Source organism: Somniosus microcephalus, chromosome 19 (genome assembly GCF_052327205.1).
Source record: "Somniosus microcephalus isolate GS21.2 chromosome 19, FLI_Smic_1.0, whole genome shotgun sequence".
NCBI classification, from domain to species: Eukaryota; Metazoa; Chordata; class Chondrichthyes; order Squaliformes; family Somniosidae; genus Somniosus; species Somniosus microcephalus.
The window spans coordinates 25,012,995-25,031,129 of NC_141005.1; the positions used below are offsets into that span (position 1 = coordinate 25,012,995).

Consider the following 18,135-nt stretch of genomic DNA (forward strand, 5'->3'; position numbering starts at 1 on the left):
CAGTCAAATGTCTTTAAATGGGAATTGCTACTTACGCTGTTGTGCTGCAGCAGTTGCTGCAATTCGACAGGGTGGTCCATGGGACCCAGTATCTGACGCCACACTAGCACCGGCGTCATTATCGCTGTCAGAGGCCATGGCGAATGGCAAAGCCTCGAAGTTGGCACTGATTTCCTCAGCTAGGTCAACACATAGGTCGGCTGCATTCCGGTGTGCCTGACCCTCTGCATAAGCAAAAGGATGACATCCAAAGTTTGCACGAACTTTGGTATTCTATTAAAAACAAGCAGATGGAAACAAGCATTTGAGAGTTCAAAAATTTGCTGAATATGATTAGAAATAACTAGAGCTAAAACAATGAAGAACAGATAGATTATTTGTCTCTTGATATGGGCTCATTTGGAAAAAAGTGTGGGTCCTCCACCATGGAATCCAGAGAGACTGACATCAGAATACCTCCAAATATGCGCTTCACTTTTAATTGTTCCATATTCTGAATTTAAAAGCAAGAAAAAAGACTTGCATTTATACAGCACCTTTCACGACCTCAGGATGTCTAAAGCACTTCACAGCCAATGAAGTACTTTTGAAGTGTAGCGAATGTTGCAGTGGAGTTCTGACGAAAGGCCACCGATCTGAAACTTTAACTCTTTCTCTCCCCACAGACGTTGCCTGACCTGCTGATTATTTCCAGCATTTTCTGTTTCTAATTGTAGTGGAGGAAACGCTGCAGCCAATTTGCACACAGCAAGGTCACACAAATAGCAATGTGATAATGACCAGAACATCTGTTTTTAGTGGTGAGGGACAAATATTGGCCAGGGCACAAGGGAGAACATTCCTGCTCTTCAAAATAGTGCCATGTGATCTTTTACGTTTACCCGAGGGGGCAGGTTTAGCATCTCCTCCAAAAGACGGGACCTCTGAAAGCGCAGCATTCCCTCAGTAAGGGATCACTACTTGCATTTATCTTAACAAACATGACTTGTACATAAACGGTGCATTACAAGATCAGCACATCTCTTACACGTGCCATATCCACCACAGTTGTTGTACTCACTATCTCTTCAAACCAGCAACAATCATCTTTGAAGAAAAAGTAAAAAATATCTTTGCACTGGTTTAAAATATTAATACTGTTCCACAAAAATATTAAAATCTTTTTTGGTAAGGTAATCAACAAAGGCCCAGTGAAGACAATGAAAATAAATGAAAGCACAATATCGCCTTCACAAATCTCTACAGCAAAAGGATCAGATAGTTGTAGCCGTGCAGTTTTTAAGGACAGTTGTAAGCTATTCAAGTGATTACATTGCTGTGGCTGCAGTGTGTACCATCTACAAGATGCACTGCAGCAACTCGCCAAGGCTTCTTCGGTAGCACTTCCCAAACCCGCGACCTCTTCCACCTAGAAGGACAAGGGCATCAGGTGCATGGGAACATCACCACCTCCAAGTTCCCCATCAAGTCTCACACCATCCTGACTGAGAGGTATATCGCCGATCCTTCTTCGTCGCTGGGTCAAAATCCTGGAACTCCCTCCCTAACAGCACTGTAGGAGTACCTTCACCACACGGACTGCAGCGGTTCAAGGCGGCGGCTCACCACCACCTTCTCAAGGGCAATTAGGGATGGGCAATAAATGCTGGCCTTGCCAGCGATGCCTAGATCCCATGAACAAATTTAAAAAAACATATCACAGCAGGTCTATGACACAGAACAGTCAGTATTAATGGACAGCCCCTGACCAAGTCTCTTACAAATGAAATCTGAGCGCTTGTTGCTTGTGACACTGATCTGCCAAATATCTTCAGGTCAGGCAAAGGCTTTGCTGGACACATGGACATTGCCTCATTAAGATTAAACAGAGATGGAATTCTTCATCTGTCTTGCAAGTGCTCTTCAACTGCAAGATAGATGAGCAGTAAGGGAGATTCTCTAGACCTCAGCAAAATTAAATGGACAACAGTGGCTTGGTTAGTCCTATGGCTTCAAAATAGGTTACGGCAACCTTAACACCTTCAATAGGGTGTGTCCACAATACTAACTTTCAACATGCACCAATTATACATAAAAATTTCTCTGAACAATTCAGTCTAATATAACAAGCGCCCACTATTAAAAACTGCCAGAATGACAGACTAATTGTCATTTGTACCCTGTGCAGATGCTGTGTACTTCACGTTACGGGTGAGCTGCTACTTCATGCTGCTTTTGCTGCAGACTGCAACTCCAATATTCCTGAATGTTTATATGGTTGGAAGAATCAGCTGGTAGTTCAATTTCCATAAAACCATGTGGTAGAGTAACAAGATCATGTTTTGGGCCATTAGAGATTCAAGGTGAAATACATTTTGCCGATCTCAGTCCACCTTCAATAGAGGAGTAAACACGACGAACCTTCAACTCACCAGCTGGCTTAGGCGCCGCAAATGATCAACCTAAAAACAAGTGATAAGTGAAACAAAAAAATTACCTTTTTCTGAATGTGAACAACTGGCCACATTCCACCAGACACATCCTCTAAGAAAGGGCCCAGTCGCTGTCCGCAATATGTAAAATACACCTTGCCCTTTGATGGCTGCCCCGGTGGTGGAGGGGTTCCGTCACTTCTCTCCCAACCAATACCCGCTACATCACCTAGAGCAGGAGGAAAAGACGACAAGCTTGAAAAAATATATACTGTGCAACTGTTTTCATCAATGCATTTAATGGTCTTTAATAAAAAGTGAAGATGGTTGCAGCTCCACTTATGACGGAGTCAGTTTAACTGGTGAAAAACCATCACAGACCAGGTGGTTTTCTGATCCTATCTACAGCTAACTGTTCCTATATCAGTGCAGCAAAACAGCCATGATTTCCACTCCTGATTGTCTAGATATGTATGATAGAAAGTGCCCATGTATTCACACTAGCTGAGAAAGTGATTGCACTTGACTTTGATGCTCTATGCAGCTGAATAGCCTGGAAACACTAGTGTTCCAAGCTCGCAAATGAAGAATGACCACTTGGGTATGGTACCAAAGAGCTGCTAGCAGCTGCAAGATCACCACCCAGCAAATCAATGTCTTCACAAGAGAAGGGTTAAAAAAAGAAATGGGAAAACCAACAAAAAATGCCTATATATATATATATATATATACACACACACACATACATATATATATATATAAAATAATAAAAAAACTAGTTACAACAAAACATGGGTCTAATTAACTGTTCTGAATGTTTTGAGGACTTTCGCCTAGATGTAATAAACATGCAGTACGAGGTGTGGGAATTGAGGGAAGGAAGTTTAAAACTGGAAATTAATATGGGTCTGATTGCTTCCTTGGAGATGGGTCAGCCTGGAAGTGCAGATGCAAACAATCTCTCCATCCCGCTGACTCTGCAACAGTACCATTCTTGACTGGTTGTTTGTATCGGTGTGATTTAAGAGTGACCCAAGGGTTATGACAGGAATACTGAAGATAGGACTTCAACATTAACATTAGTTACCAATGAAAGGATTATTTAAAAAATGTTCTCTCCATGTAATCCACAAAAAGCCCACCCTGCCCAAAATTAAATACAGTCCAACCCACTTACATCGATATTTCAGGGGCCATTCCAATTTTGTCGACATAAGTAGTTTGTTGACATGAGCAGTTCCCTTCGCAGTGACGTGAAACTGACCAGGCAGTTTGCGGTTACAGGTTGAGTGCCAGGAAATCGCACTGGAAGATCAGGAAAGTGGCGATAATAATTTGAAAAGCTAACAAGGCTTTAATAAATCAAAATCAGACTTCTTCATTTTTTGCTAATTGATTTTTTGGAGGGAGAGAGTTCGCTTAGTAGCACTTTCAGGAGTCAATCAACCTGCACACCAGAGGATGAAAGAGTTTGCCAGTCCAGGCTAGGCATTGAACTTCTCACTGGGGGATGAAGGTCCAGGTTAACGTAAGCGGTTTGCGACATAAGCTTTTAATGCTGTTCGGGACTTTAAAAAAAAAAAAAATGTCGACTTAAACGGGCCAGAGTTCATGTTGACTTCAACATAAAGAGCAAGTTTTTTGTTTAAATGTGCCAGAAGGGACTGGGACTTGACTTTGTTGTTGACATGAATGGGCTCGGAATAAGTGGGTAGGACTGTATATATAAATTTCTAGATAAGTAATTTTTGGGTTGTTTTTGGTTCCACTCTGACAGTTAAATGAATTAACAATTTATTGGTCTAGTAAATTTCAGGATGATAATATGTGCTTACAGTGTACTCTTGGGTAATAGAACAATAATTTGCATTTTTAATAGCGCCTTTAATATAGTAAAACGTCCCAAAGCGCTTCACTGAAGCGAGCACCAAACAAAATTTGACATCGAGTCACATAAGGTTATATTAGGACAAGTGACCAAAAGCTTGGCAAGAGAGGTAGACTTTAAGGAGCGTCTTAAAGGAGGAGAGCGCACTAGAGAGGTGAAGAGGTTTAGGTAGGGAATTTCAAAGATTAGGACCAAGGCAACTGAAGGTACAGCCACCAATGGTGGAGCGATGAAAATCAGGGATGCGCAAGAGGCCAGAATTAGAGGACTGCAGAGATTTCGGAGAAAAGTAGGGTAGGAGGTTACAGATATAGGGAGGGGTGAGGCTATGGGTGGATTTGAAAACAAAGATGAGAATTTTAAAATAGAGGCGTTGCCGGACCAGGTGCCAATGTAGATCAGCGAGCGCAGGGGTGATGGACGAACGGGACTTGGTGAGAGTTAGGATACGAGCAGCAGAGATGAGCTTAAGTTTACGGAGGGTGCAAGTTGGAAGGATGGACAGGAGGGAATTAGAATAGTCAAGTCCAGACTTAAAGGCATGGATGAGGGTTTCAGCAGCAGATGAGCTGAGGCAGGGGCGGAGAGGGGCAATGTTACGGAGGTTGAAGTAGGCGCTCTTGGTGATGGAGAGGATATGGGGTCAGAAGTTCATCTCAGGGTCAAATAGGACGCCAAGGTTGCGAACAGTCTGGTTCGGCCTCCAAGAGTGGCCAGGGAGAGTGATGGGAGTCGGTGGCTAGGGAACGGAGTTTGTGGCGGGGGCCTAAGACAATGGCGACGGTCTTCCCAATATTTAATTGGACGAAATTTCTGCTCATCCAATGTCAAACAGGAGCATGACAAATCAGAGGCAGTGGAGGGGTCGAGAGAGGTAGTGGTAAAGTAGAGCTGGGTGTCATCAGCGTCTATGTGGAACCTGACATTGTGTTTTCGGATGATGTCGCCAAGGGGCAGCACATAGATGAGAAATAGGAAGGGGCCAAGGATAGATCTTTGGGTGACTCCAGAGATAACTGCGGGGGAGCAGGAAGAGAAGCCATTGTAGGAGATTCTCTGGCTACGACTGGGTAGATAGGAATGGAACCAGGCGAGGGCAGTCCCACCCAGCTGAACGGAGCTGAGGATTTAGATCATCTCAGAAATCATAACAGCAAAAGTCATAAAAGGTTTAAGATCATTATCTGGATAACAGAATTGTAACTTTTGATGGGGTTGAGCTGCCATTATAAAAGCAAAACTCAAGTGGCTTATTAAGATTTGCAGACTGCAATTCATTAGCATATTGAAGCAACCACTTGTTTTTTTTAAAAAATACTTAAGTTATAAAATTTTACTGGGGAGGGGCTGAGGTGAAGAACTTGCAAACATAGCAATGTACAGAAGCTGAGGGAAAATAAATTAAATCCTGAGTGATATGACAGAATATGACAAACATAAGCGATTCTGAAATTTTGAAATATATTACACTAACAGCTGTAATTTAAAGTTAAACAATCCACACAAAACTGTTGCCGTTTACCAGGTGACAGGGTGACATCTAATCGCACACTCTTCCACTGCAGCAGACTGGATCCATTGTAATGCACTGCTCTCCCATTACTGCAGAGAGAAAAAGAAATACACTGAGAGCTGCATCTTTTGCTGTCCTACGAGCATCAGTTCTGCCTATTTGTCTTGCTAAAGTGCAATACAGGAGTACAGCACAATGATGTGCCAATGCACTGACTCAACCCACAGAAATAAAGCAGATACGGCCCCAAGATTCTCCGATGTGACAAGTTCAGGATGTCAGCCACAGCTTTGGGAGAAAGCATCAAGCGGAAGCCAGGTTCATTTTTCCCCCCAATGCATCAGTGAATCACCATCACGCCACTTCTTCATTCTTTCCAGCAGCTGGCTTGAGGGGTTTGTCGATAAATGCCAATGAATAGGTCAACTACCCAGCTTAGCCTAACAGGAAAGAGAATGTGGCATGGACGGGGCAAGGGGGTTGAAAGGAAGACTGAAAGAGGAACACTGAAAACTGATGAGATGCTCTATCAAAATAGAAATTTTAGCACAGGAGGAAAATGTTTGACCCATCTCTGGTTAGGGAAGGGCTTTTACAAAATCCAAATTTCCTGCTCTCTTCCAAAGCTAATCCCATTTTCCTGCATTCACCCCATACTTTTTTATATTCTTTCAGTAATCATCCAGTACCTTTTTGAGTGTTCTAATCAATTTAGCACTGATCACCACTTGTGGCAAAGCGCTGCACATTCCATAACTCTTCATATGAAAACTGCTTCTTCTAACCCTTTATATAGCTAGTGCTTACCTTGAGACCATAGCCAACGGTCTTCAATTTACCTACCAATGGAAATAATGTACGTCTAACGTTAAACAAAACTTACATAAAAATGGCCCATTTGTTTCGAAGTCACTGGCGATGGCCTAATCTTTGTGACAAATGAAGACCATGCTTATCCTTATGGGATGAGAAGCAAAACTAAATTGCAGTTAAAGCACCCCCTCCTTGGTTTCTGAACACTAGCTGTAAGCTGGCACATTATAGGCACATACTTGTGGAAGAGGCAGGTTCCAACTGGATTTGTCCAAGCTCCATCCCTTTTTTCAGCTTCTGTAGCGAATCCGAAAGACACTATGGGGCCACTATCATCATCCGTGTCTCCATAGGAAACAATCTCTAACTCCCAATAAAATGATGGAGCCTTAGAAGAACACAAACAGCATCAACCATAAGTATCTGACCACTTAACAGTATTTAAGTTAAGTAGGGAGAAATGCATACTGTAAACACATTTTTTTTAATATAAAAAGGTGGTAACATGAATATATACTTGAAAATGTGGCACTTAAAACCAAAACACTTCACTGTTAATTACAACATAACATGTAAAAGTATTTTAAAAGTGAAATCATATAGTGTCCTATAGACAGTTTATACAGTTCAATTACTCATCTACAGGAAACTTTGGTTTATCCAGAGGTTGTATGGCCGGAAACCTCCATCTAACGGCAGAAATCAGCAGCCGTTTTGTTAGGTTTTTTCTTTTTTTTTCTTCTCCTAGCATTTTTTTTTTCAACAGTCAGTCTCTGGAAAGCCTCTCTGAAGCTGTTGCTAAGCTACAGAGACGCTTCCAAGGTACGGGTCGACTGTTTACTAGCTGTTGCTAAGCAACAGTGTTTGTTGTCAGATACAGAGATGAAAACCTCCATATCCTTCAACATTAGTGCTGGTCTGTCCGGAAGTTTTCATAGATCGGCATCACGCCGGTCCCGAATATCGCGAAGTTTCCTGTATATACTAATATAAAAGAGCTTGAACATCTGAAGGACAAATGTAAAGAATGGTTTTAATTTAAGGAAACAACTTTACTTTTCCTTTAGGTCTCAGATTCCTTAAGAATAGATGCTTTGAATGTCTTACAATAAGGTACATTTAAGTCATCTTTTCCGGTGTGCCAGCCTTTGGAGGAATAATACGAAGATGACAGGTGGGTGCCTGACTAGTTCAGTGCATGGATGGCAGGAGCAGTTAGCTTGCCTGGCTGCCAGCAGACTGTGACTGACTACAAAGTTTTCAAAATATGGGGAATGGTACCAGTTTGCAGAGAAACTTGGAGCAAATTCCCAAGTGGGGACCACTTGCCTTGTCACCAGAACAGCACAGGTTCCAAGTCTTGTGGATGCCTGAAATAACAGAAAATGCTAGTAGCTCACAGCAGGTCAGTCAACATCTGAAAAAGAAAGGTTAACATTCAGGTGGGACTTGTCATCGGAACAGAGCTTGAGTTCTGACAAGGGCCACACCCAATATATTAAACGGTCTTTCTCTTTTAGAAGCTGATTGGCCTGTAATAAATGTACAGCACTTGGGTTTTTATTCCATTCATTTTTCTTCACTCTTCCCAGGCTGCCTATTCAAAGTCACTTGCCCCAGGCAAGTCAACAGCTTTCAGCCATCTCATTCATTTTCTCCTCCCCCCATTCAAGTAATTGGACAATAAAACTTTTGTCAGCTTGCTCATTCATCAGAGCAAGAATTGTTTTGTAGTTACTGCAACAGAATTTATGATGTGATTCTTGGGTCTCTTTTGTTCGCTTGCCGCCAGACTCCTACCTGCACAGGTATCTGTGATGTGGCGTAGATGAATGTCCCACGAGGCAAGCCCCCTCCTGCACTTGGATCAGCTAGGAATGTCACAGCAGTAAGATGGGAGGAAAACATGCATGCTCGCACCGGAGGGAAGACTCGAGAGGGGCACCAGGTAATTTCTTTTGGCTGGAAGAAGGAAGAAAGGGAGAGCAACTTTTAATTTAAAATCTCCTTCAAAACAACTTACTTTTAAAAAACAAAAATGATGCAGTTCCTTTAACCCTAAATGATGCCCATGCAAGCAATTTTGAACACCCAAATTGGATGAAGTTATAAAGTATATTTAAGATTAGGCTACGCTCCCCAAATGGCCTTGAGTGAAAGCATCATCTGGTATTGTACAGAGCAATATAGATTGCAAGGTCCTGACTCCCGAGTTCAATTCTACATCTATAATGAGCTAGCTAATCTCAGCAAGATCAATTGGCTTTGTGGTTCCTTGGCTCAGGATGGGGAGGTAAAAAAAGAAAGAAAAATTAGTAAAATTCCTTCTCCTGACCATTATCCAGTGACCCTTAATAACAACAGAAAATGCTGGAAAAACTCAGGTCAGGCAACATCCGTGGAGAGAAATGTGAGTTGACGTTTCGGGTCGAAACCCTTCTTCAAAACTGGAAAGAAAATAAAATAGATCAAAGGCAAGACTGCGATCGAACAAAAGAAATAAAAGAGATAATAAAAGGTATTCGAAGCCAGACGAGATGGTAATAGGCCCGTGGAGACAAAAGGCAGCTGAGATTAGGTGTGAAGTGTACTGGCAGGCAAGAGACAGCTGCCAGGTGAGAGAGAGAAACAAAAGGAAAGAGGGGGGGGGGGAAGGAGGACCCAAAACAAAGGGGTGGAAAAAATTATAAGTAAGAAAGTAATAGGGGCTGAGGTTATGATCTGAAATTGTTGAACTCGATATTGAGTCCGGAAGGCTGCAAAGTGCCTAATCGGAAGATGAGTTGCATCCAGTGACCCTTGTTGGAAAGTATGTGTCTCAATGTCCAATAACAGAAGTGGGCTCATGCAGTTAAACAGTTTCTTTACACTCACTGGTAGAGCTCATGCATGAAGAAAGGCACTTGGGTGAGGCACTGGACCATGTCCAGTTCCCCAGTAAGAATCAACATCTTCAGAAGAGGGGAGAAAATTGGCAAAAAGTTCACCTCCAAATTATTTCCTTATATTTTCCTTACTGAATTACATTGATTCTGGTGCCTCTCAAAGCACTAGGATCCACCTGAAAGAAGGAAAACAGGTATCACTGAGCAAATAACGCATGGCCACCCTGTGCGCTTCCTTGCTATTGACAAAACGGCAGCATGATCAAATGGCAGGAAGTGGTGCAGCTCCGTAGTCCTTTTTTGTTAGGGTTGTGGTAAACCACTGTCATACCTGTCTGTGTCTGTATGTGTATTCCACTAGGTACAGGTCTGGACATGCCTCGGCTGACTCCTCCCACTATTCCAGGTATATAAGTGACTACCTCCCAGTCCCTTAGTATTCTGGACGGGTCGACCACTCGAGACTAGACCTTCATTCTTTAGTTAATAAAAGCCTGATTGTTACTCGCTCAACCTCAGTCTTTTGAGTAATTGATGGCGCATCAAGGGTACAAACATAATGGGGAGATATGCGAGCAAAAGAGAGAGAATATTTTGAAATATTATAAAAGCGTACTGAAATGTAACTAAATGAGACTTAGAATGTGTTCTAACCTATATACAAATAAGGGAAGGATGAGTGTTAGATCTTTGAACAGACAACTGCCTGTCGAGATTCTATCAAGGACTGCAGGATCAAAACATGCCCACTGCTGGAGTCACAGCACTCTCTTAACATTGGGTAATGCATTTGTTCTGATATAAAAGGTTGCTGTCCAGACGCTGAACTATTTACATTCAATATAATTGAAAACTGGAATGTAGACAATAGTATTACCAAAGGGTAACCTCTGTGGCTATATCAGGGGCGAGTGCTTTTTTTTGTTGCCGGTTTAAAAAAAATAATTTACACTGATTTGCTGATTCATACTTCAAATTGAACTGAGTTTTCACATCCCAAACTTCATGATACCAATCTGCGATAGCATGTCAGTAATCCCTTCTAGTAATGGGGCTTCAATGATGTGCATCCACTCTCCAACCTCATTAAAATGATTGCTATGGGGCAAAGGATTCCAAAGGGTAGAGGGAATTGGCTGAGGTCATTTCCCACTGGTATGCTTCCTGCTGGCTAACCTCACACAGCATTAGTAATCTCCTCAGATGTAGAAGCCAACAAAGAAAATGAGAGGTTGGTGAAACGAATACTCTATAGAGTGAAATAACAACAGAAAATGCTGGAAAAACTCAGCCGGCCAGGCAATATCCGTGGAGAGAGAAATAGAGTCAACGTTTCAGGTCGAAACCCTTCGTCAGGACTGAAAAAGCACAGGAAATGAAACAGATTAAAAGGCCAGTTTGGGGGCTGGGAAATGGGGAAGAAAGAACAAGAGAGAAGTGAAGAGACAGTAAGAGGTATTCAAAACCAGACGAGATGGTGATAGGACTAGTGGAGACAAAAGACGGCTCTAGACGAGGTGTGAAACGCGCTGGCAGAATGAGAGACAGCTGCCATGTGGGAGAGAAAAAAGGGGGAAGGGCACAAAACAAAGGTGTGGATAAAAAATATAATAGGGGCCGAGGTTATGATTTGAAATTGCTGAAATCGATATTGAGTCCAGAAGGCTGTAAAGTGCCTAATCGGAAGATGAGGTGCTGTTCCTCGAGCTTACGCTGGGTTTCCGTGGAACAATGCAAGAGCCCGAGGACGGTGAGGTCTGCGTGGGAATGGGGCGGTGAATTAAAATGACAGGCGACCGGAAGCTCGGGGTCACCCTTACGGACTGAACGGAAGTGTTCCGCAAAGCTGCGTTTGGTCTCCCCAATGTAGAGGAGACCACATCGTGAGCAGCGAATACAGTATACTAGATTGCAAGAAGTACAAGTAAGTCGTTGTTTCACCTGGAAGGGGTGTTTGGGGCCCTGGACAGTGGGAAGGGGGGAGGTATAAGGGCAGGTGTTGCATCTCCTGCGCTTGCACGGGAAGGTGCCGGGCAAAGTGGAAGGGGTGCTGGGGGTGACAGAGGAGTGGACTAGGGTGTCTCGGAGGGAGCGGTCTATAGAGTGACGTGTGCATCTCAGTGAAGAGGAGCAATAGTGTGAGTAATAACGTGGCTTTATTACATGTTCTTTGCAGCACTATTACCTGTCTCCTGTCAGACTGCAGTGGGGGAGGAGGGGGACGAGCGCAGTCCCGGTATAACATCCGCAATCTCTCGCACTGAGCCTCCACTACCACCAGCCGTTCACCTGAAAACAAGAGGGCATTTTCTTTTTAAAAGGAATGGAAAAGCATCTACAAGGCACAAACATGTTGCGGACTGCACAGTACCATATAGTCAGCTGTCAATCTGCTTACCGAAGACACCGCAAGACCGTATTATGGTTATTTTAAACTTTGGTGCAGAAATGCAACCAAAATCACCAAAGGGTAAAAGAAGTAAACAATTAAATCGTGAAACATGGAAAGCAGCAACTCCATTATAATGACACTTGGGAGGGCTGTAAACCAAACAATCTTTAATGGGGAGCAAAGATGATTTCAAACTATAACGGTACAAAGAGAATAATGAATATATAGGAGAATTACATTGACAAAATTGATCAGAGTGTTCAGATGCCATAAGTCAGGAGAACGACGGTCAAGCAGTTCATAATTATAAACTTGTAATTTCTTATTTATTATCTACTTTGCTTGGATTTCATTCAGGAGTTTATTCAATTTCAGGTAACTTTGTGCATATGACATTAGTTGTAAGAGTTAGCTTTATGCAGCTGCTTTATGCTCCATGTCCATGACATCTTAAGGATATCAGCACGGTATATGCAGGTTTGGAACAATACATACCAGGACTGCACTCCTGCGCCACCAGGTTCAGGACCTCTACTGCTGCTGGACACTGCTGAATGAACTCCTCACAGAACAAACTATCCTCCAGTAACTGGGCCATCACTAAGCATGCTCTGTAAAAGTAACGGAGTTATATCAGCTGCTTCAACAAAGTAATCAGGAACTGAAGTTACAGCACCACTCATCATTGGCTGCAATGGATAAATCGTAAATTTCTAGATTGGTTGAGCTTCATTCACACAAATCAAAACATTTTATAACTTTAAGACAAAGTTTGTTCACCAAATACGATGGAAATGTAACACTTGTTTTTGTTCCAGATTTACAACGTTGCTGATTTTCTCTTTTACCTCAATTTTCATAACATTTATAAAGCAGTACATTTTACTGTAATCCACTGTGAACAGTGCTGCTGTGTCCTGTGTCACTAAAGCATAATACTTTCATGCTTAAAATCATGCATCCTGAAGCAACACTGCAAACAGGACTATCAACAGTAAGTTAATTGGATAATTCACCACAGTTTATAAACATAACTCAGCAAATGCACTAATCCAATTTGAGTCCAGGTCTCTGATGGACGTTACATGGGAGCCCTGGTTAGCCCCTTCAGATAGGTGAGGTATTGTGAAGTAGGGATCTGGGGACCTCGAGGCTTCGCCTCAATTACTTGGCCGTCTTTACTTCAGTGTTAAAACAGGCCCCATTTGCTGATCAAATGATTTCTTCTCAATGATCAAGCAACAGAAGCTGCAAAAACTTCATCTCATTGGCATGAGCTGGAGTTAACTTTCAAAAGACCTACCCGTCCTTCAAAGGAACTATAATCTTATAGCTCGAGTTCAAGGCTACTGGGGCTTTGGCACAAAATATCTGTGGTGCTCTTGCCACAGATAAAATGAAGTTCTCTTAGAGATACTTCTGGCTCTGACCAAAATCTTTTAAAAGAGTGTTGATCACTTGCTCATCCAGGGTTACTGGACATGCACTTGGCTTTAGGAAATCTGGCTTGGCAGTTGGCACCTCAGTCCAATGCTGAAGTCTAAATATATTAGTACAGAAATCTCTCAAATTTCAATAACCCAAAACCAACTATGGGGCCATAAACTTCATCTCATTGGCATGAGCTGGAGTCAAAGTCACCAAGCTGTTATTGTATATTTCACCGATCACAAAGTTATGTTCCAGCCAACCAGCATAATCCAGTTGCTGAGGTGTTCAAGCACAATCTTTCCTTGTGAATGGTGTCTGCATCAGGAACTCATGTTTGAGAGGGAAAGCTTTATAAAATATAACACAGCAAATTGTTACAAGAAAAAAAAACTTACTTAATCTGCAGAGAGCAGGGTAAAACCAGAGGCAAATGCAACAACAAAAGAAAAGGTTACATTACCTAGTTCGTATTTCAGCTACAAGTCGTACTACTGCCATCACAGGGGTGGAACCATCACCAATTGCAGGGAGTGAGGTCAGAATGGAGAGACTCCCTTCCTGTGGAAGCAACATGGATTGAACTGCCTGGACTACTTTCTCAGTGATGGACAGTTTATGCAGAGGCAAGGCCTAAAAAGTACAGAAAGGATCAAAATACAAATGTTAAGGCGCAAAGATTGTAACTTGCATTACTATTAGTTTTTAGCAGCGAACCCCATCAACTTTTTTGGGCCTCCACTTTCCCATTTTCTTCCCCACTTCGTTTTGCTTCACTCTTGACAGCGCACAACTACATGCAACCACGAGGAGAAACCAATGGTGCTTTGAAATCAGCCAATGCCCACCTGGTGCAGCCTCAGTTTGTTCAAGCTAAAACCAAGAACGCAGCACATGGAGAAGCCTCAGTTCAAACCAGTCTTACCATCCTATGGCCAGCACATTAACCCATTGTGCCAATATGCCTCCAAATAGATCAGAAGACACCTGGAAGTTCAACACTGGAGGTAACAAAGGCTCATGGATTTATTCCCACAAGATACGCACTTTGCGCCCAATGTAAAGTTTAGAACGCAAGTGAAGTGGGACTGACTGGGGACTAGAATTATTCAAAGCAGCAGAGACACACAGCAATTGCTCAATAATTTTTACTGTACAAATCTGCAAAGTTTTCAACTGTTTACATCATCCTAGAATAAGTAAATCATATTTTTATTGGAGTGGGGAAGAGGACCGGAACAGCTTCACCACCTTATCTTCCATTATCATTACGTGAAATTAACTTAGTGAGTGGACATCCAGTAAATGAGATGGAGGGGATTGAAGGATGTTGACCCCAGCAACGCAGTTGATAGATGCCAGTACTCAGTACAAACAACTGGTGGAAGATGATTCTAGCAAAAGAGCAAGAACTTGTAATTCAGGATCCTGATGAATACAGGACATCGTACAAAGTCTGGCAGACCAGTGTTTGGTGGTTTGAATCTAGCGGCAAATGGCTAGCATCACAAAAGTACATTAGAATGCATTACTGTTACAGTACACCGGCAGAAACTATGCAACAGTACAATGAACAGATTATTTCTAGATCAATATTTCCACAAGCTAAATCAGCATCCCCAATTAACATCTGGTTTCTGTAAGCAACTCACCTCACATCGTGGAGTACATAGTCTCGATATTGGAACAGTCACTGTGTCTGATGCTTTGGAAGCCTTTTGACAATCAGATAAGGGGAGTCGGACTGTGGCAATACCTTCTTGCTCATTAATGGAGGTCACCACTCCAATGCTTCCAGATATCCCCTTCCCTGAAACCTGAGAGAGAACATCGACTCATGTCCAAAAACTAAAGCAAGTACATTTTTATTGATTAAGGCAATCAAAAATTTTGCATTCCCATCGGCTTTATTTTACACGAGTGGAACTACGTACAAGTTACAAGACAGAAATAGGCCACTCGGCACAACCATTTGACATCCCGCCCCCGCCACCCAAGCAAGTCCTAATCAAATTTAGCAACCCTGTTCCAATATCCCTTCAACTCCTTTTCCTTCATAGGAACAGGAGTAGGCCATTCAGCCTGTTCCACCATTCAATTAGATCATGGCTGATCTGTATCTCAATTCGATTTACCTGCCTTGGTTCCATATCCCTCAATACCCTTCATTCACCTATCTAATCTAATCTTGAATGTTGAGACCTAGTTTCTGCCTCAACCACTAACCCTAGAAGTGAATTCCACAGCCTCCCAATTCCCTGTGCAGAGAAGTTTCTCCTGACCTCTGTTCTAAATTTCTTACATTTAAATCTTGTACCTATGGCTCCTCATTCTTGGCGCTTCAACTACTGGAAAAAAAATCTGCTTCCATCTACACTATCCCATCCTGTCATAATTTTAAACACTTCTAGCATATCCTCCCATAATCGGTGTTATTCTAACAAAAGATGACCCAATTTTTCAAGTCTTTCTTTGTATTTGTATATCCTCATACCAAGCAGCATCCTAGTGAATCAGTGTTGGACCCTCTCCGAGGCCTCAAAATTCTTCCTATAGCATGGAGAACAATACTGCACAGTGCTCTAACTGAGATTAAGGTTTTATATAGCCTCATTACCTCTTGGCCTTGGGCGTTAGATTCTATAGCTTTTGTAATAAAGCCTTGAATTCCATTATCTTTTTTAAGCCTCATCAACTCGAGGTGCTGCTTTTAATGTTCTGCAAACCTGTACCCCCACATACCGCTGCTCATCCACAGCACACTTCCATTCAGAGTATAATTATTTCTGATAAAATCCATCACCTCGCACTTACTGACATCGCTCACTCACAATTACCATCGAAGCAACTTCTGGAAGTGAACAAGGTCAGGTTTGGATGTAATGGCCCATTTGGCTGAATACTCAACGACATTCATTATCCAGATTCATGTACGAGGAACAGTCACTTGGATTAGGTACCAGAGGGTTGCCGCCACCTGTACAAATGCATGCCTGCAGGAACTGCTGTCTCAACAGAAGAAAGCAAGTTCTATAATGTGGTTATAATCTACTTTGCACGGGAGGGACTGGGTGGTGCAGTGGGTCAGATACTACATTTTTATCTCTGGAACCTGGGTTCTAAACCAGCCTATACTAATTTTAAGTGTCTTGTCCAAGTTCAGTCAGTCAGTCAGTCACAATAGAGTTCCCAAAACTGCCCCTAATTTAATTAAGTGCACCCACAGAACAGCTGGCATCGGATTTTTTTAATCTGTATTTGTTCTCAGGACGTAGGCACTGCTAACAAGGCCATATTATTGCTTAACCCTAGTTGCCTTAGTGATGTTTTTTTATAACTTGAGTATCTTGTTAGAAACTTGGGTCGTGAAGAGTCAATCACAGTGTAGGGCTGGAGTCATGTGTAGGCCAAGACAGAGCAAGGTGGCAGGTTCCTTCCCTGAAGGATATTAGCAAACCAGTTGGCTTTTTACAACAATCTGGCAGCTTTTGTTAATTTTTTTCTGGTGCTAACTCACAAATTACCTGACTTAAGGAATCGATTTCACAACTTGCTTTTGTGGGAACTGAATTCACAACCACTGGATTGCTAATCTAGTGCCATAACCACAAAACAAATAGAAAAATGTCACATTGGTTCAGTAGGGGGATATCGAAGCTGATAATTGCTATCTAGGTACTCAGTGTTCCATTCTCTAGCATGAATATCCCTCACCTTGACAAAGTTGATATTCATAAAAATAGTTTTAAAAAATAAAAAAAAGTAAATACAGAAGTGAATTATTTCTCTATAAAACCACCTCTCGTAAAACCAATTGTTTATAATTCTACTCTAACATCACTTTATACAATGTCCCCTTTTTCCCATCATGTGACACTTGGAAAAACCGGACAGCTGTCATTCTGGTAACAGAAGACAAACTCAACAAAGTCAGACAGAAAACCTCTGAAAAGCTAAATTGTGTATTTTAGAAAGTCACTAATGTGTTCATAGCTGGGACATGCTCTCGGGGTTCAAAGAATGCTCAGGAACCCCGAGCATGTCACTGTCTGGTAACCATGCCCAACTATTGTAAAATTAAATTTACATGGAGATTAAACAACAAATGTCTTGCACATCCATACACAGAGAAACACGAGTGGTCAACGAGTAGATTACCTGTACTTCAGATCCTATTTTAATGGTCTCTTTGAAGCCCCCAAGTGCACAGAGTGCGGCCACTGCCTGCCGTCCGATAGCCTGCAGTTTTGCCAACTTCCTCCCACTGCTACTTCCATTCTCCAGGATACTCTCTGCATATTTACCAAGCTGGGGGATGTACATCAGTGCTCGAGATAGAACCTGACAGACGGAGAATAAGATTTCAGTAAACACTTGAAATGGAAACTTGCATTTATATAGCGCCTTTAATGTAACATCCCAAAGGACTTCATGAATTAGAGTATAGAGGTGACCAGGAGGGAGATTATGGAAAGTGGTCGCGAATAATTAAGTGAGCTTTTGAAGCGAGAGTGCGTGCGGAGGAAAGATGTCACTGACTGCAGAGTGGAGGGAGAGGATTGTACATAGTAGGATGTGGGCAGCAGTCTTGGAAGAGTTGGAGTTTGTGTCGAGTGGAGTGGATGGGACCAGTGAAGAGGGCATTGGGAATGTTGAGTGTGGAGGTGACAAAAGGCACGAGGCACGGGTGAAAATTTCAGCAGCAATGACGTACAGGTACAGCTAGAGTAAGGTGATGCTGTGGAGTAAGAAATAGGTAGTGTTGGTGATGGACTCTACATGGGATTTGAAGTTCAGCTTAGGGT

At 42.3% G+C, this 18,135-nt stretch overlaps 1 protein-coding gene across 5 annotated transcripts in view; it reads right to left on the bottom strand.

Moving 5' to 3' along the window:
• The window catches only part of hectd4 (HECT domain containing E3 ubiquitin protein ligase 4), a 268,113-nt gene that overhangs the window by 77,031 nt on the left and 172,947 nt on the right, over window positions 1-18,135 (bottom strand). For all 5 annotated transcript variants that reach the window (XM_085961398.1, XM_085961396.1, XM_085961397.1 and 2 more), the window contains exons 41-50: window positions 17,489-17,671; window positions 14,983-15,147; window positions 13,794-13,963; window positions 12,398-12,513; window positions 11,696-11,799; window positions 8,426-8,587; window positions 6,865-7,013; window positions 5,822-5,901; window positions 2,477-2,640; window positions 36-273 (exon numbers count right to left, since the gene is read on the bottom strand). In XM_085961398.1, coding sequence (XP_085817524.1) covers window positions 36-273; window positions 2,477-2,640; window positions 5,822-5,901; window positions 6,865-7,013; window positions 8,426-8,587; window positions 11,696-11,799; window positions 12,398-12,513; window positions 13,794-13,963; window positions 14,983-15,147; window positions 17,489-17,671 — 1,531 coding nt within the window. The remainder of the gene's footprint in view (window positions 1-35; window positions 274-2,476; window positions 2,641-5,821; window positions 5,902-6,864; window positions 7,014-8,425; window positions 8,588-11,695; window positions 11,800-12,397; window positions 12,514-13,793; window positions 13,964-14,982; window positions 15,148-17,488; window positions 17,672-18,135) is intronic.